This window comes from Apus apus, chromosome 5, assembly GCF_020740795.1.
Source record: "Apus apus isolate bApuApu2 chromosome 5, bApuApu2.pri.cur, whole genome shotgun sequence".
Lineage (NCBI taxonomy): Eukaryota > Metazoa > Chordata > Aves > Apodiformes > Apodidae > Apus > Apus apus.
In genome coordinates this window covers 33,359,874-33,376,743 of record NC_067286.1, presented here as the reverse complement: position 1 = coordinate 33,376,743, position 16,870 = coordinate 33,359,874, and the positions used below count along the sequence as shown (strand labels likewise).

General features: G+C 38.2%; 1 protein-coding gene across 6 annotated transcripts in view; it reads left to right on the top strand.

Annotated features, from left to right (window-relative positions):
- The first annotated feature begins 2,975 nt into the window (after nucleotides 1-2,975).
- The window catches only part of LOC127385055 (neuroendocrine protein 7B2), a 44,683-nt gene continuing 30,788 nt past the window's right edge, over nucleotides 2,976-16,870 (top strand). The window contains exons 1-13 of one of the 6 annotated variants that reach the window (XM_051620291.1): nucleotides 2,976-3,127; nucleotides 5,414-5,484; nucleotides 5,832-5,928; nucleotides 6,450-6,700; nucleotides 7,186-7,346; nucleotides 7,442-7,588; nucleotides 9,292-9,366; nucleotides 9,933-10,106; nucleotides 11,864-11,999; nucleotides 12,302-12,410; nucleotides 13,204-13,351; nucleotides 13,759-14,879; nucleotides 14,984-15,067. In XM_051620291.1, coding sequence (XP_051476251.1) covers nucleotides 2,999-3,127; nucleotides 5,414-5,484; nucleotides 5,832-5,928; nucleotides 6,450-6,700; nucleotides 7,186-7,346; nucleotides 7,442-7,588; nucleotides 9,292-9,366; nucleotides 9,933-10,106; nucleotides 11,864-11,999; nucleotides 12,302-12,410; nucleotides 13,204-13,351; nucleotides 13,759-14,879; nucleotides 14,984-14,989 — 2,625 coding nt within the window. In that variant the 5' untranslated portion in view covers nucleotides 2,976-2,998 and the 3' untranslated portion in view covers nucleotides 14,990-15,067. The other 5 variants (XM_051620288.1, XM_051620292.1, XM_051620290.1 and 2 more) reach the window with 5 other exon arrangements.

Genomic DNA, 16,870 nt, shown 5'->3' with positions numbered 1-16,870 from the left:
AAGTCACTCTTTCTGAAGTTTTCTTACTTCAAATACACTTTAAATCCTCTTCCTTACTATTTTCTTGATCTGGAGTTAGTTTTCATCAGGCTACTCGCAGAGGTAGGGGATATAATAACTCTTAAATTTTGAAGGTATGCAGAATATCCAGATTGTTTTGTTTCAGACACAGCTCTGGATGGTTACAAGTAGGGACACTGTTGCATGAGACAGATTTCTCCCCCCTCCCCCCCCCCATCACTTTCAGTCCTGGACAAAACTGTTTAGAAAAAAAAGCAACAGAGGGAGTGGGAGATGGAAAAGGGACATAACTAATGTAAATACAGGCTGAGCAGCACAACTGGGAATTGTAGTAAATACTTGTTCATTAGGAGAGAAAGCCAGGAAGAGACAAGAATGAGTAACGATGTTCAGAATAAACTGTACTAGTAGTCAGACACTGAGAACATCAGTGTGTAAACATCTCTTGTACAGCTACTTGTCGCAGTTTCTCTTGGATGGTATGGTCTGGCTTTCTGCCCCCATAATTTTTCTTTTCCGTGATCTGCCCTTATCATCTTGCTGCCTGCAGCTGGTTCGGTTGAATAGCATTAAGGCAAAACCAGCCCTTGTATTGCCAGAATGAGGGATATTTACATTCTTTCCTATGGAGTTCTGGATTTGTTCAGGAAGGGCTACTTGGGAGCCCTGTTTTCTGTACTCCTCATGATGCTACTCTGCTTGTTGGAGTAGCTTGCTTCTGCTTCCTCTGCCTGAGTTTCTAGTTGGTTTAACCACTGACTGTTCTGAATGGTTACTGAAATGAGACTATTACTAAACATTTGATTTCTCATTTAAACATCTCCTTTCTGGAGTAGCTTCCAAAATTCACTGTGCTAATAACAGGGCTTTTTCTCCCAAAATGTAAATATATACCTATATATAGATAGGATGAAAGAGTTTCTGTGTGTGTACAAATATATTTGTGTATTACACATTGGATGTGGAAAGGAGTGTATGCCTGCCTCTCCTGATGGCAAAAGTTAGCCACTTAATTTATTCAGGATGGGATTTCACCCATAGCCACTGAAGACTGAATTATTTAAAATGCCAGAAGTGTGGCATGTCAATTCTTAGACAATTTTGTGGGGAGGAAAAAGTAGCCAAAGAGCTGTTTACTTTTTCTCAGTTTTGAAAGAGTGTAATAGATTTGAGATGGGATGCTACAACTGGTTCCAAAATTAGATGCCTAGTTCTTATTTGCAAAGTAATTTTTCTGCCTCAGTATCTACTTGTAAATAAAGCAAAACTGGGTTAAAATGGTCACCTAAAGGATATTAAAATATTTGACAAATGTTTTTGACAAATTAAGTAGTGGCTTTAAATACATTCTGCAAAATGCAGAAAGATGACCTCCATAGCTTTTTGGAGAAAAAATACAGCACCACTATCATCAAGTGTTTTTATGTGAATACTGAATGGAAAATATTTGACACGGAAAGTTGGAAAATATTTATGAGATCACAGCTCCCTCTTGTGTAATTCATTATTACTAAAAAAAACTAAGTTGTCTAGAGATTGGTTAAACTGAATTCCATTATACCTATTTATTTTATTCCTTCACTTTTACTTTTTTCATCGGTGCTATTTTACGTTTTTGAATCTTGTCTCCTCATAAAATTTAAATGCCAGGACAGATAATAATACTAGAGGAATATTACTTTTGCTCAATAACATGATTTTGATGTCCATAATCAAAATCCTGGGGTTTTACTTAAGAAAATTCATGTCTAATCTACTATTAATTGTTGCTGATAGGTCTTTTTTCCACAAAACTTTCTGGGATTTTTGGTGGTGGTGGTTTTGTTTTTTTCTGTATTTTGTTTTATTCTCTAGTGTCTATAGGTGTTTAAGCACTATAACGTGGTTGGTATTATCATTGTGTTTATGCTTTGTACTGTTCCCCTTCTGTCAGTAAAGCAAGAATCACTTACAACTAGTACACAATACATATAAAGGAAAAAGTGGAAAGCTTATTTTTGCTACAGCACTGATTTCTGACTCTACACAGAAAGATTGCATTTCATTAATTTGACAGTTACTTACACTTGAAGCCTTTGGAACAGAAATGAATAAACAAAAATATTGAGGTCTGCATGTAACAGTGCAAAACCCCAAATGACCCTTCAGGCGAAGAAGCGTGAAAACACATGATTTAGAAAATACAAACAAATCTGGTGCTAATGGTTTAACTGCCACTTAAATTGTAAACTGTGATTTTGTCCACCGAAAATGATGAATCATCTCAGATGGATCTGCAGAGACCAAAGCTAATGCGGGAGAAATTAACATCACTAGCCAAAGCACATGGGAAGATGGTGAATGTTTTTACTGTTCCAGGAGACACCATCATTACAACCAAGGTTGCCATCGTGTGCTTATTCCTCCGCGAATAATTCAGTTTATTTACAAAACAGTGGTGGTTTCACTATTTTAAATGTCTCTTCAAACAATCCACCAACCCCAAACGTGGTGACACTGGCCTGAACTTCGCCGGGGGCGGGGGGAAGGAAATGCGATGTTGCGGCGTTTGAGAGCCCTCCTGTTTGCTTCGCCTGCGCCTCTATCCCGGCCGCGGTCTCGCTTTGTCTCCCCCTGCCCAGAGGCCGGGCAGGCCCGGGCAGGCCCTGCCGCGCTCGGCCACCCCCCCAGCCCCGCAGCAGCCGCCGCGCACCCGCGGCCGGCCGGGAGGACCCTTAGGTAGCCAGCGCCATCGCCCGGAAGCGGCGCGCAGGGCTTTGGGAGCCGAGGGAGGCTGGGAGGTGGCGCAAGAAGCAGGCACCGCCGGGACAGCCCGGGGTGGCCGTTGGGCGGCCGGGTCCTGATTTCGAACGGCAAGCGGCCCAATGAGAGGCGCGGCCGGGCAGGGCGCTGGGTTTGAGCCGGGCGGTTGTGGGGGGCGGGAGCGATGGGGCCGGGCGGTGTCTGAGGGGTGCGGGAGGCGACGGTGGGTGCCGGGATGGCGGAGCAGAGGCGAAAGCTGGTGCGGCTGGCGGTGCTGGAGGAGCTCCGCGCCTCTTACGGGATTAAGGTGAAGAGCGGGAGCTGCTTGGCTCCGGCCAAGCAGCCGGGAGCGGCGGCCGCGGAGGTAAGGGAGGCGGTGGCGCCGCGGCGATCACGGACCGGGGGGGTCGTTGGCGGGGTGGGGAAGCACGGCGGCTGCCGCGAGGGAGCGAAGTGCGGAGGTCCGGGAGCTGGTCTGCTGGCCCCGGCCTGGCCGGTGACAGCCGAGTGGCATCGGTGGCCTTGTCTGTTGGTCCTGCTGGCCCTGGCGGGGCGTCACCTCCCCTCGGGGGGCAGCGTCTGAATCCCTGCAGTGGGCAAAGTTGGGGTTTCCCCCTTTTCCTCAGCGGTGGTCGTCGGGACAGCCGTGTTGTGATTTAGTAAGAGAATGGTTCAGCGGGGCTGAATTCCCCTCGCCCGTTTGGGAACTCAGTGCTGCAAGGCTGAGCCGCTGGTGAAAGGGAATGTGTTTCTCTTGTTGTGGATGTGCTCTGGTCATATCTCAAACCCGCATGTTTTGGAGGTACTGATGCATGCCCCTGATCTGTACAAGAGCGTTTAGACTTTACTGTGCTTAATGTCACCAGCTATGGAATTTAACTCTTAGTAATTGTAATATGTGTTGGAATAAATAGATACTATATTTTTTTCTAGAAGATTTATGTATTTTATTTTACTTCTTTACTTTTTGGTTTGGAGGGTTTTATTTGCAGGGTTTCTCAGTATAAGAAGCAATGATGGGTGTTTTCAGATAGGCAGATTTGGCCTTGATTTGCTTGTGCTCTGAGGAATGAAATCTGTCCTTTATCTTAAATATCTGCTTTGAATTTGTTGGAGGGAAAGTGTGCTTTCTGTCTAAGGACTCTAATTTTTTTTTTTTTTTTTTTTTTTTTTAAATACATATGCTAGTTTATACAGCATTGAAATCCACTTCAAAGCATTTATTATCTGGCAGGATCTAATTTGTAGAGCATGGAAGTAGTCTCTTTCATGTCCTAAGCAAGATGCCTGTGCAGCTCATATGGCACAGAACTGAGCATTCTCAGAATGAGCTTTCTGTAAGGCTGTTTCCTTTGCTGAAAAGATATTACAAAACGCTGTGATAACCCTAGGTCAATATATGCCAAAGAAGCTGTAAAAACAGATACTGGAGTTGGGCTGTTTGGAAAGGGAGAGAGCAAGGGTAAGGTCAGAATTAGTTTCTTCCCCCTTGTCAATATCAAGCATATGGATCTAGGTGTTTTGTTGTGTTTTTTTTTATACAAAGGGAAGTTAATAAAGAGCTGTGAATGTGTATGTACATTGCAATAAAATGTCTATATGCTACCTGTGGTGTTAAGTTCTGAATTGTTGAATTAGAGACCACTGGAATTCTCTGTTACATAATCTTGTAAATATAGAAAAACCTTATATCATGGAGTTAATTTTCTTTTTCTACTTTTAGTGGCAACCTGGAATTCAAGTGGCAAACGTGTTGCTTCTCTTTCCTTATCATGTTCTGCTTGTTTTCTGTAGGATAGGTAGGTCCAAGAAGGCCTAATGGATTAGTTATTAACTATTTTGCCAGCATGGTCAGCACTTTGAATTTCAGGCATAAAGGACTGAGATTTGGCATTCATCTCTGGTAATGACAAGTTGAGAGTGATCCCAATCCTTTTCCAGTTGGGAGATGGGCTGTCTTGCATGTACTGTAAATTTAAACAGAAAAGAGGTGAGGCAAAGAAATAAAAATATAAGTTGTTACATTGAAATGAAGGTTTTTATAACTCAAAAAACTATGCATGACCTGATAAACTTTAAAAACCGCTGTAGGTAGGCATCAGTAGTAATGACTGAAGAAACTGATGTTTTCTAATATGAAAGAGTTTCTTAAGTACAAATGCTGAGTAGAAGAGTTCAGAACAGTTTTCTACACTATTTGGTACAGTTTAATGTTTCCTGAAATGGAAATCTGGAGTGCCTCAGACAAAGAAGAAATTACTTGAAAAAATAATTTAATTTCAGGTTTTTTGTATGGATTTTTTTTTAAAGGAAAATAGAATTTTGCCAATTAAGGTATGGTGAGATTCCAGAACAGTTTGTTAAATATCCTTATAAGTAAACCCACTCCTTATAAAATAGAATGTGCAAAATGTGCTGCAGAAAAGCTTATTCTTCCACAGTAATCTAGGGTGTTACCTGTAAGTAGAATCTGTGTAAGCTGAAGTATCTCAAGATCATAGTGCTTTTCCTGACAAGACCTCTTATCTGAGATAATTTGTTGTTTTTTCTCAACTACCCTTCTGTTTGTACTTTGTGCAATATATGCTTTTCTGTAATGTTGGTAATCCTGTCAACCTTTGAATAACATTGATTGCATTTTGTATTTTAGGGTAAAATCTTTGGGATATCTTTTCATGCGTTACCACAATCATTTGTGCCAGAATACGGTTATATTCCGAGGTAAATTAACACTGTATATTTAGATTTACACTTACTTTGCTCTCTGTATAGTCCTGAAATCTTGTCAGGAGAGGGGCCGTAATGTTTATTCCAGGCCTGCTAAAGCTTTAATGGGGGATGAAATAATAGTTTCAGTTGGAGGAGGAGAAAAGCAGAAGTTAAATGAGGAATTCAGAGCCACAGGTATCATTCAGTTCTATTTCTTTGTATTTGTCACTTGAGAAAACTATATATATATATATATATATATCTGTGTGTGTGTTTTAGCTATTTATAACAAGATACTTTTTCTGGGGAAAACAAGGCTTATTTTGAATGTCAAAAGTATGTTGCTATTCTTTCCTCAGCTTTCTTGTTGAAACTTGTGAATATTTGGAAGAACATGTTCATACTGAGGGACTCTTCAGGAAGTCTGGATCTCTTGTTCGTTTGAAAGCTTTAAAGGTATGCTCTAAAGCCTCTCTTTGTATTTCACTTGATCATCTGCATGTTTTAGTTTTTGGACTCTTTTTCAGTCATATTCACATTTTAATATTGGAAGTAGACTGATAACATTACCAGCTTTAGAAGAGAAGATCTAGTCCAGCAACTGGCAAACTTCACTTTTTTTTTTAGTTTTCTTTTTTTTCTGGGAATTTTTTTGGCTTTTCAGATGGTGGGAATACACTTGTGACTGAATAAACTTGTTAGCAATTATGCACTCTGGATACCGTGAGGATATTTGTTTAGTGAGGTTCTCCCAGGAGGATGCATACATGGGAAACCTGTAAATTAAGACCTGTGGTCTGACATCGTCAGTGTCTCTTTGCAGATACTGTATTTGGGTAAAACATTACAAGGCTGAAACTAAAAATAGGGAAGATGTAATTGTCTTTTCTGATACCAGTTAGAGGATTAATGCCTGACCTTAGATATCTGACAATACGTTGAAGACTTCAAATCATGTTTCTTATGAACAATTGCAGAGTAAACTGGATCAAGGTGAAAACTGTCTCTCTGCTGCACTGCCATGTGATGTTGCAGGGCTTCTTAAACAGTTCTTCAGAGAGCTCCCAGAACCCATCCTTCCACCTCACCTGCAGGAAGGCCTTTTCAAAGCTCAGCAGCTAGGAAATGAGAAGAAAACTGCAACTGTGTTGCTGTCCTGTTTGATGGCTGAGAGAGCTATTGAAGCTTTGAGATACTTTTTCAACTTTCTGAGAATGGTGTCTCTAAGGTTGGTGTAAAGAGTGCTTGTAAACAGCTCCCAATTTCTTTAATGCCTTCTCTTTCCAGGCAGCTGCTGTAATTTTCTGTGAGTAGTTTATGAATGTAAACGTTCTTATCTGCAGTCATTCACTAACACTCAGTCATGGTCTTTTGTTTCATCAGTCCAAAGTGTTTTCTTTATGAACCCTAATTTGCTGGAGACTTGACTTTGTTCCATTCTTTCATAGCTGCATTCCTTATTTTCCTTTGGAAAGCAAAAGGAGTGACTATCTGATACCTTACATTCCCCAAAACTGACTGGGGTCTCTAACCTCTTTATTTCAGTATCATAGCCATGTGGTTACCTAGCCTGGGGTGTACAAGTCTGCACATTTATCTCTCATGTGAATGACTCTGTATTTGTTTTTTCCCAACTGCATTTGTCTTACTTGTTCTTTTGTCTCTCTGCTGTTTGTCTTGATAATTTGTGTAAAAATATCTTTTCTTGTTAAGATCAAATGAAAACAGAATGGATAGCAGTAATCTGGCAGTGATTTTTGCTCCTAACCTCTTGCACTCGAATGAAAATGAAAAGATGTCAACCAGTACAGAAAAAAAAATTCGCTTGCAAGCTGCTGTTGTGCAAACACTTATTGACCATGCAGCAGAAATTGGTAAGATCATAAATTCTTATTAAAATGTCTTGTTGCACATACAACTTTTCAACCTCTTAAATAACTTCAAAAAATATATTTCTCAACTAATTCAGGACAAGTGCCAACATTTATTTTGGAAAAGATTCCTGCAATGCTAGGTGTTGATGCCTTTCAATCTACTCCGTCACTGTGGGGCCCTGAAGACAGTGAAAATGAATCTCCCAGTGAATGTAAAAAGAGGAGACACCGAAGTGTTGGGGGTAGGTATGTTGTGTGAAAGTTTCAGCAACTAAAATTATTGTGAGACTTCAGGCATGCTGATCCTAACTGCTTCTTGCTTCCACAAACAGAATAGATGTCTGTGAAATTTGTTGCGTTTGATATGCAAAATCCATGCAAGACTTCAGTAATCATATCAATTTACTTGTTATTTACTCCGAGTTCATTCTAGTGTGTCTGTTGTCCACCAAAGAAGCTGATTTTCTTGTATCTAGATTTGTGAAGCCACATAAACATTCCGGCTTTTGGGGAGTCAGCATCAGGTCCTGTTGCAGAACAATGATAAAGTATTTTAAAGATTTTTATGTTTTTTTTAGCAATTTTGAAATTCTTCTTGGACTCTCAAAGATATCGCACACTAACAAATCAGCCATTAAAAGACAAGGATATAAATGGCATGTGTAGTTTGAATGAGTATAATTAATTTGTGTTTTGAAGTGTAACTAAATTTTATATTGTTGGCTACTATGTGCTCTGATATCATAGATATATTTGGGGTTTTTTTTGCGGTTTAGCTATTCGGTAGGGATGGGGTTTTTTCCAAGTATGGATAAGCAAATGGTATAGTCTCTGTTCTACTTAGCATTCTCCTTGAGGGGAAATACTGTGAAATACTTACGCTTGACTTGATTAAAATACACTGTAACACACTCATCTCATATGTATTGCTATAAAAATACGAGTATGTTTAGCCCATGTGCCTAGAATATTAAACCTGACAGTAATTGAAATTAAGGCTTTGTTATTGTATATGTTTAGTCAAGGTATGGGTTTTTTTGTAATATACTTTTTCACTCTGAAGAAGGGGGATCTTCCTGGAGTTGCAAAGTGAGAAATGTTTGTGAATGTTAAAATTTTAAGGAAAAGCAGTTAGAATTTTTTAATTCTACAGAATAGGTTCCAGTATTAGGCAGCTTCTAATCTTCTTCCAGGTGTAATAAAAAATGTATTACTACACTTTATCTGTTTTCAAAGACGAGTCTTTAAAAACTACGTGTATCTACCAGACATCATAAAATAATTACTGCAGCCTTGCAGCTTGCTGAACTTTGCTTTAAAAATACGAAAATATAATTGTTGGTTGCAATAGCACTTAATGAAAAGACTTCTAGTTTACACTTATAAAAGCTGAAAAAACTTCATACATATTCTCTGCTGGATTTAATTTTGCCTTCAAAGAAACAATCACCCTAAACCAGAAACACATAGTTAATAGAAAAGTTGAACATTATTTATTTGCAAGACCAAGATTTCATACTTTTATTTGGGCCTGATTTCAAAGATCCAAGAGCTTTTTCAGCTTTAAGAGAACTGCCCAGTAAAGTGAGTCTGAGACTTTCTATGAGAATGTCTTCAATTAATAACTTCTAGATTTGTCTAGAAGAAATGACAAGGCATGTATTTTAAAATGAGCAGTATAATTTTCTACAGAAAACTTTTGTTTTCTGTGCATGATTATTTTTTTTAACTATTAAGGGAACTATAACTTTTAAAATATTGTGAAGGCAACAAAATTGGTATGTTGGTAAAAAGATCTGGACTAGAGATTTCTTTATATAAAACAACCATTTAAACTGATTTTCTTTATTTCTCTCTGAAAGAATACCAGTTAGACTTGAGCTGAAAATACAGCAAGACAAACTTCATATTTAAATTTGATTGCTCGGTGTGTCTTGCATTTCAGATATTGTTAGTGGAGCATTGAATAAACTTAAATCTAACAGAACACCCTCCACTACACCTCAACAAGACAGAAGTGGTAGGTATTGGTGTTTTTGTACTAAATAAAGCCCATGCAGTATCTTCTGGATTTGTCAACTTTATTCCACATATTTCTTTTACTTAAAAACTAGAACTTATTTAGAACTAGAACATATTTATTCAGGGTACTGCATTTTCTGTTGTTCTTGAGGCAGCTGCAGTCTCAGTGGCAACGGGCTGTGCAGTTCTAGGTTTGGATAACTGAACTTGCCCTTTGTGCACTAGTGCAGCATTTTATCACCTTGTGAATGAACCTGCCAACTGAAATCCTTTTACTTTTACTCTGTCTCTTAAGCTTACAGAACAAGACTACAACTTTTTATTAATATGTGATTTTGGTTTTTCCTTTCTGGTACTCTTTGTGAAAAAGCAACCAAAAAAACCCCAAACCTGAAGCTATACTGATTGCTTTGCCTGCTTTAAATGCATGCACTTCAGATAAGCTTTTACAACAGGTATTGTTGTTTTTCTTCAAAGTGAAAAAGCAAACAAACCACAAATACTGTTTATATTCTGTTAAATGCTCAACTCTTTAATCTGTTATTGCCAATTTGGTTTTTGTAGTTTCAGTCCTTTCATCAGTGACTCCGGTGGTTCTTACTCCAAGTACCAAGCGTAAACTTCCAGCTGATTGCTCTCAGGGCTTGTCCAGCAAGAAGAGACGATCTTTTAAGCATAGTTTTGCTTTTGAGCTATTACCAAGTAGTATTTTTAACGGCAGCTCAACACCAGCATCAGGTATGTTGCCACCTTTCTTTTTTTCCTTGCTACTTGAAGTGGGTGGTTGTTTTTTACTTTAACTGAGCAGTCTTTTGTTCTTGTTGGACATTGATAATCTTCACTTAACAGGGTTCCTTTCATTACTTTCCTCTCTTAGTAAATAGTCTATGCTTATGTTCATCAGTGACTGTCATGTTACATGGATTGGGCAAAAGCAGAATTCTGTTTCATGTTTTCTGTTATATTAATCTCTCAGATCTGCAATCTGGTGTCCATTTATCTTTTTCAGTCCCTCTGTATCACCTAGGTTATACTCACGTTTCAAAGAATCATAGAATCACAGGGGTTGGAAGGCACCTCTGAAGATCATCAAGTCCAACCCCTGGGTTCCTAGCAGGAAGATGACACAGGAATGAGTCCAGACAGGTCTTGAAAGTCTCCAGAGAAGGAGACTCCGCAACCTCCCTGGGCAGCCTAGCCTGTTCCAGTGCTCCATCACCCTCACAGTAAAGCTTTTCCTCATGTTGAGGTGGAACTTCCTGTGTTGTAACTTGGTGCTGTTTCCCCTCGTCCTATTGCAGGGCACCACTGAAAAGAGGTTGGCCCATTCTTGACATAAACCCTTTAGATATTTATAGACATTAATAAGGTCCCCTCTTAGTCTTCTTAAGACTAAACAGCCCCAGATCTCTCAGCCTTTCTTCATATGACAGATGTTCCAGTCCCTTAATCATCCTTGTAGCTTGCCATTGGACTCTTTCCAGTATATCTCTATCCCTCTTGAACTGGGGAGCCCAGAACTGGACACAATACTCCAGATGTGGTCTTACGAGGGCATTTCTGCCTTAGCACACAAATCCATGAAAACTGCCTATGCTTCCAACCTTTTGAAAGTTGTAGCTGCTGTCTCTCTTCTGAATACTTAAATAGTTGGTCTTAGCTCTATGTGAACTGTAATTGTTGCTATTATAAATGTTCTTTCTTGAATCCAATCACCTCTTGTTTTCTGAAGATGCTGAATAATTTTGCAATTCTTTAGAAAAAGTTTCAGTTTTGTCTGACAATGCTTTAATACCACTTTATTCTACTACAGTGCTTCCAACAGTCAAGATCGATTGCAAATTCTCTTACTTTTGTTCGGTTCATTAATGTGCTGCCAACTGAAATAAGAGTAAAAATAAATTTCTAGATTGGTTATGTTTGTTTCACCTGAAGATAATATTTTTTTTTCTCCATTGAGTGGTATACATTTCTTGATCTTGTTTGTTGAATAATTTCATGCTCACCATGAAATTCTTTTTTCTGTTATGAGCAAACCAAAGCAATAACATTTCCTAAAGATAGTATGGATGCATCTGTTTGATAAAAAGTTCAGTAGAATAGCAGCTGTTTAATTTTTTGTCACTTTAACCTGTTCTGGCTGGGTAAATAAAAAAGCACACTGCAAATATCATTAAGACTAAACCTATTTTTTCTTAGTAAGCTCTTAAATTTGAGGAACTAATCCAGTGATAGCACTGTGGAAACTTCATTGAGGTATTTTATCAGTAGCATGCAATTAATTGCAATCCAGCCACTTCTCTAGATGCTACAAGCAACAGCTTCATTTAATATTAAATAAAAGTCAAAGTAATTTTAAGCCAGCACTCCACAAAATGAGAAAACAAATCTGTGCTATTTAAAAACCTATCCTTTATTGTATTAACTGTTAAGTCTTTATCTGAAAAAAAGCGTGGGTGTTTTAAGATAATGTAAATATGATTTTATTTCTGTAGTTCAGTTTGAAGCAAGCCCTTGTGTGTCTCTTGAGTCATCACAAATCTCGCTGTCTCCTTCAACTGTTGGTGAAAATCATCTGTCTAGTACAGGGAACAGAAGAAGTAAAAGACATGCAAACAAAAAAATATACAGGTAATTTGCCTTGACTCTCAAAAACTAAAGATAATTTGTTTTAAATTATCTTTTTTAGTGTTCAAAACATACTGCAATTTTATAGTAATCTTAAAATCACTATCTTCCCATGTAGCAAAATGGGGCTCAAAACAAAATAAGATCTGGTATAGTAGCCTCCAGTACCTATTAAAATAGGTTGGCAAGAAGGCAATAGAAGTAGTATTACTAGAGGAAATAACCATAAATAGGTATCAGAATGTTTTTATTGCCCTCTAAAAGAGCTTTTTTTAATGTATATTTTTCTTCCTATCTCCTGCCAGGGCTGAATCAGGAAAGACAGGTTGTTTTTCTCCAAAGATTAGCCGAAAAGAAATGGTTCGTAGGTCGTTACGCTTGAAATTTGGTTTGGGGAAAAGCAACAGAGAAATGGTAAGTGTTCTGCTTCTAACTCAGTCTTCTTGTTATTGTGCAAAAGTTAATCCTAAATCTGGGGCACTGCTTTCCAGTAGCAGGAAGGACTTATTAGTAATGGAGGGATCACAGCATAACCGGACCTGCTATGAAGTACAAGAAGCTGTAGGTTTATTTTCATAACAGTAACCAGTCGGCTTCTACTGGGTTTGCCTGGGAGAGGACACAGCTGGGACATCTGACCTGAATTCACCAAATAAATATTCTATGCCATATAATATTATGCTTGGCAATAAAACTGGGATGAGGGGAGATTTTGCAAAGTAGCTGCTGCTTGGGAGCTGTATGGGCATCGGTCCACTTGTGAGTGATTGCTTTTGCATCACTTTGGGATTGTTGGTTTTTTTTCTTTTTTCCCCCCACTCCGCTTTGCCTTTCTAGTTCTCTCCTTCATCCTGCTAGGGATTGGAGGGAGTGTGGTGGTGGGATGGGAACTTACCTGCCAGCTGGTGTCAACCCACAACACATGTGATCAGTAAGTCTCTCAGTTCCTGAAATTCTGATCTTGAAGAGCCTACACACAGAATCACTGTGTTCAGGGTGCGGTTAAACCTGCATTACTGCAGGTGGCTTGTTCCCTACCTAGATCTACAGAGAATCAAGGGAAGATGAAGTGTGTGGCCAAGAAAAGGCTACTATAATTGATGTGCATAGCTTTTTCCTGGAGGTTCCTCTTACAATCCAAATTGTAAGAGGAGATTCCAAATTACAAATTTATATGAAAGTAATTAACACCTTTGTTTTGTTCAAGAGTATTGTATCCGGCTGTGCAGTTGGTAATAGATCTGAAAATATTGGAAGACGTCTTGCAAGTCAACAAGGATTGGAAAGCAGAACTGAATGTGCAAAAAGAGATGTACTCTTCAGTCCATATGTCAGTGAAAAATTCCCCAAGAAAGGTAAATATCTAACAGAATATATTAGATGGGGAAAAGTTTTGCTTTTATAAAGCAAAAGTGACTTTATGGATAAAACTATACAAGCAATTGGCTTAAAAGTGCTTCTAATTAAAACAAAAGTTAGCTGAATGTTAGTGGCTCCTGGAGCAAAAAAATCGCTTTAGGACAGGCTTCTAGTGTACTTCAGTAGTTCTCTTTTCTTAGTTAAGCAAGTTACATTAAGTTATATTACTTGAATTCTTAATATTACAACCTATTTTCACATCTGTGAAACTTATGGGAACAATGGCATCTTTAAATTCAGTACTGCTTAGGGTTGTGTTTTTAGCAAGAATTTTGCTTATAATCATTAAAATCTCAATAAACATTCATAAATAAAACTCATAAACGCTGATATTTATTTTAAGGTTCAAAGAACGTGAGCAGCTCAGGAGAAAACTTGCTAACTCCAAAATGTCTTGATAAAGTAGTTTGCCGAATGTCATGGAGTAGTCCTACTATTACAGATTCCCAGGCAATCAGCAGCAATGAGGGAATTCTGCCAGGAGACCCTAAAAGAGGAGTTGGTTCTTCAGAACCTGTTTTCATATTTGGAAAGCCATCGGTTGTTCCAGGTGAATTCAAATGCACAACTGTAAGCAAACAAGACAACCGCTTAGAACTTTTGCTTTGTGAAGAGGAAAGTAATTCAGCTGCAGAAACATTACTGAAAGTTAAGCAAGCCTTCTCTGCATCTGGAAGTAATCTTCACAATTTGATAGGTGATACAAAATCTTCTTTCTCAGATGTAGTGGGTGGAACATCAAATGAAAATATGTGTCTGACTGGGCTCAGTCCAGAGAAAGAATTGGTAGCTGAAGAAGTTTCTGGAAGTCTAGCAAATACAAAATCCATAGAGCTGTTGCACCAGTTTAATCAATCTGATGCAACTGATAAACAACAATCAAAAAGAGATGAAATTACAGGTTTTGAGGAAGGAAATTTCAAAACTTCTATTGAGATGGAACTTCAGGTCCAGAAACCAGATATAAAAAATGTAGCAGAACTTCCTGTGCCTCAGGTAATAGCCAGAGAAGACAAGCTGACTGTTCAGAATGGTTCATCAAAAGATGGCTTAAACAAATTAGATTCCCTTAGAAGAAAAGAGGAAATGGAGTTAACACACACACAAACAGCAGAAAATTGTGTGGTAAAATGCTGTAATTTGGAAGAAGATACTGTTAAACTTCGTGTGGCAGGACAGCTTCCTACTTCAAAGTTGCCTAAATTGCAAAATGAAGTTGGCAACCAATGCTTGCAAGCTGAAAATTCTAGTAAAACTTCAACTAAAACGTCAACAGTTTCTGACCATGGAAAGGTTTCCGACCACATACAATGGTTCAACAAGCTTTCCTTAAATGATCAAAGTTCTGCAAGCAAAACTAAACCGCCTCTTAAGTTTCAGCGTACTCCAGTTAGACAGTCGGTAAGAAGGATTAATTCGTTACTGGAGGCTAACAGACCGTCTGTGAGCTCTCAGCTGCTTCAGGCAAGTAATGTTGGTTCACCACTTGTTAAATCTGTGAGCTATGATTCTGCACTATTCTCCTGCACAGAAAAGGCCTCAAGGAATTCCATGTCTTTGCCATTCAGGAGTGAAAGAACATACAACCAAGCTTCTATATCTCATGAACAGCTAGACTTAACATCCAAATCGTGTCACAGGCGGCTAAATCCATCGGTCAAGCCTGATGCTTCTGTTAGAACTGCTGGAATCAATGAACTGAAAGTGACTGTTCATCCATCCAAGTCTGTTCTAGAAGATCTAACTAATCATGAAACAGTGAAATCGAGTTTAAAAGTTAATGCAAATATAAATATTACAGGTGCTGCCCCAGAAAAATCTACAATCACAAGTAGTGCTCCAGGAAAAGGAGTTCATTATAGAGGTTCTCCAAAGAATCCAATATCTAAAGTGAAACTGCTACCAGCTGCAAAACCAGTAGACTTATAAGATCTCATATGATTGCTAAATGGGCTTATTGTAACTTGGTTAACCTTTGGGAAATCAAAATTTGTATGACATTTTTAGCTCTATGAATATTTGTAATTTTTGATTTATTTTTTAATAATACAAGTCCATGACTTGTACAATTAACAGCTTGTTTTATGTTGAGTTTTTCTTCATTTACTGAAACTTTTTAAAATGCTAGTCAGTTCATCCAAATGAATTTGACTTCTAGAACAAAAATAACTTGTTTTTTACAAATACTTGCATTAGATCTTATATTTAATGACCTCAGTTCCTAAAAACATGCTGCATCTCCCAAAACCATTCTGGCAGTACTTAGTCTAAGTACCAAGTTTAAAAAAAAAAATTGTTAGACATTTAAAACAAAACCAACAGACTTGAAAGAAAATGTTGCTGAGTATTGGTAGTTAAATTTCTTTACTTAATTTTAAGTGTATTGTAGCACTACTCTGATATTTAAGTTGGACCTTAGACTAGCTCTGTTTCTTCTGAGACAATGTTTTTTCTTTCTGTTGGAGTAAATTGGGACCATATTTTCCTTACTGAGTAGGTACACAAATTCTGTTTTGGCATGGGTACACACACACTGGAGTATTATTAGAACACGTGGAAAATAAATGTGCAGTTTATTCAAGTGAAAAGTCTTAAAATTTAACCTAGCAATGTGTTCTGCAATAGGTACCAAGTATTTTCAGGTGTGAACAGTAAAATGTTTTATCTTACTATGAAAAGATGGTCTTAACTTATTTTAGAGCAATAGAATAGTGTTAACTAGGTGGTGCAGAAGCAGGTTTTAAATGATGATAATGTTGCAAGAGACGAATGTAAGAAGCCATAGTGTGTTGAAAGTTGATTTGCACAAGCAAATGTTTACATCTTTTGGAATTAAAACTGTCTGTCATCATTTGTAAAACTATTTAAGAGTAAACACTTTAAACTGTTCATTAGCTTTCTGTATGTGCAGATTGCTTCTTGGCAAAATGTAAGAGCTGAAAGCACTGGATACTTCTGGTTTTAATAAAACCATTGGTTTTGTCCCTTTTCTGAGCCTGTTGTCATTTGCGAACTGGACATCAAAAATGTCTAAGTCTGAAAATACTGAAGTCAGAAATGATTCAGTTCTGACTCTCCTCTTTGTTCATCTTGGACATGTTCATGATTCTCCTAATTAGCATAAGGCATGCTGCAACAAAATTTATTTGGAGTAGGCTTTTAAACTCCTTGAGTGATCTGTTAATGAAAGGGATAGTTTTGCTTTTCTGTTCTTTTCCCCTCCTTTCCCTGCACGTCCCTCACGTTTCTAGCTGAATTGGTTCACCTTGGTCATCCGGTGGAAGGAAACCTGCTGCACCAGCCCCGCTCAACTGCCTCACTCTTGCTACGTTATTGTTAAGATCTATCAAGGGAAGCGTCCATGAGAGAATCTTAACAGGATTTTTTGGTGTTGTGGTTAATTATTGGAAGCTTCAGTTTCACGAAAGGAGCCAATGTAACAGTTCACCACCATC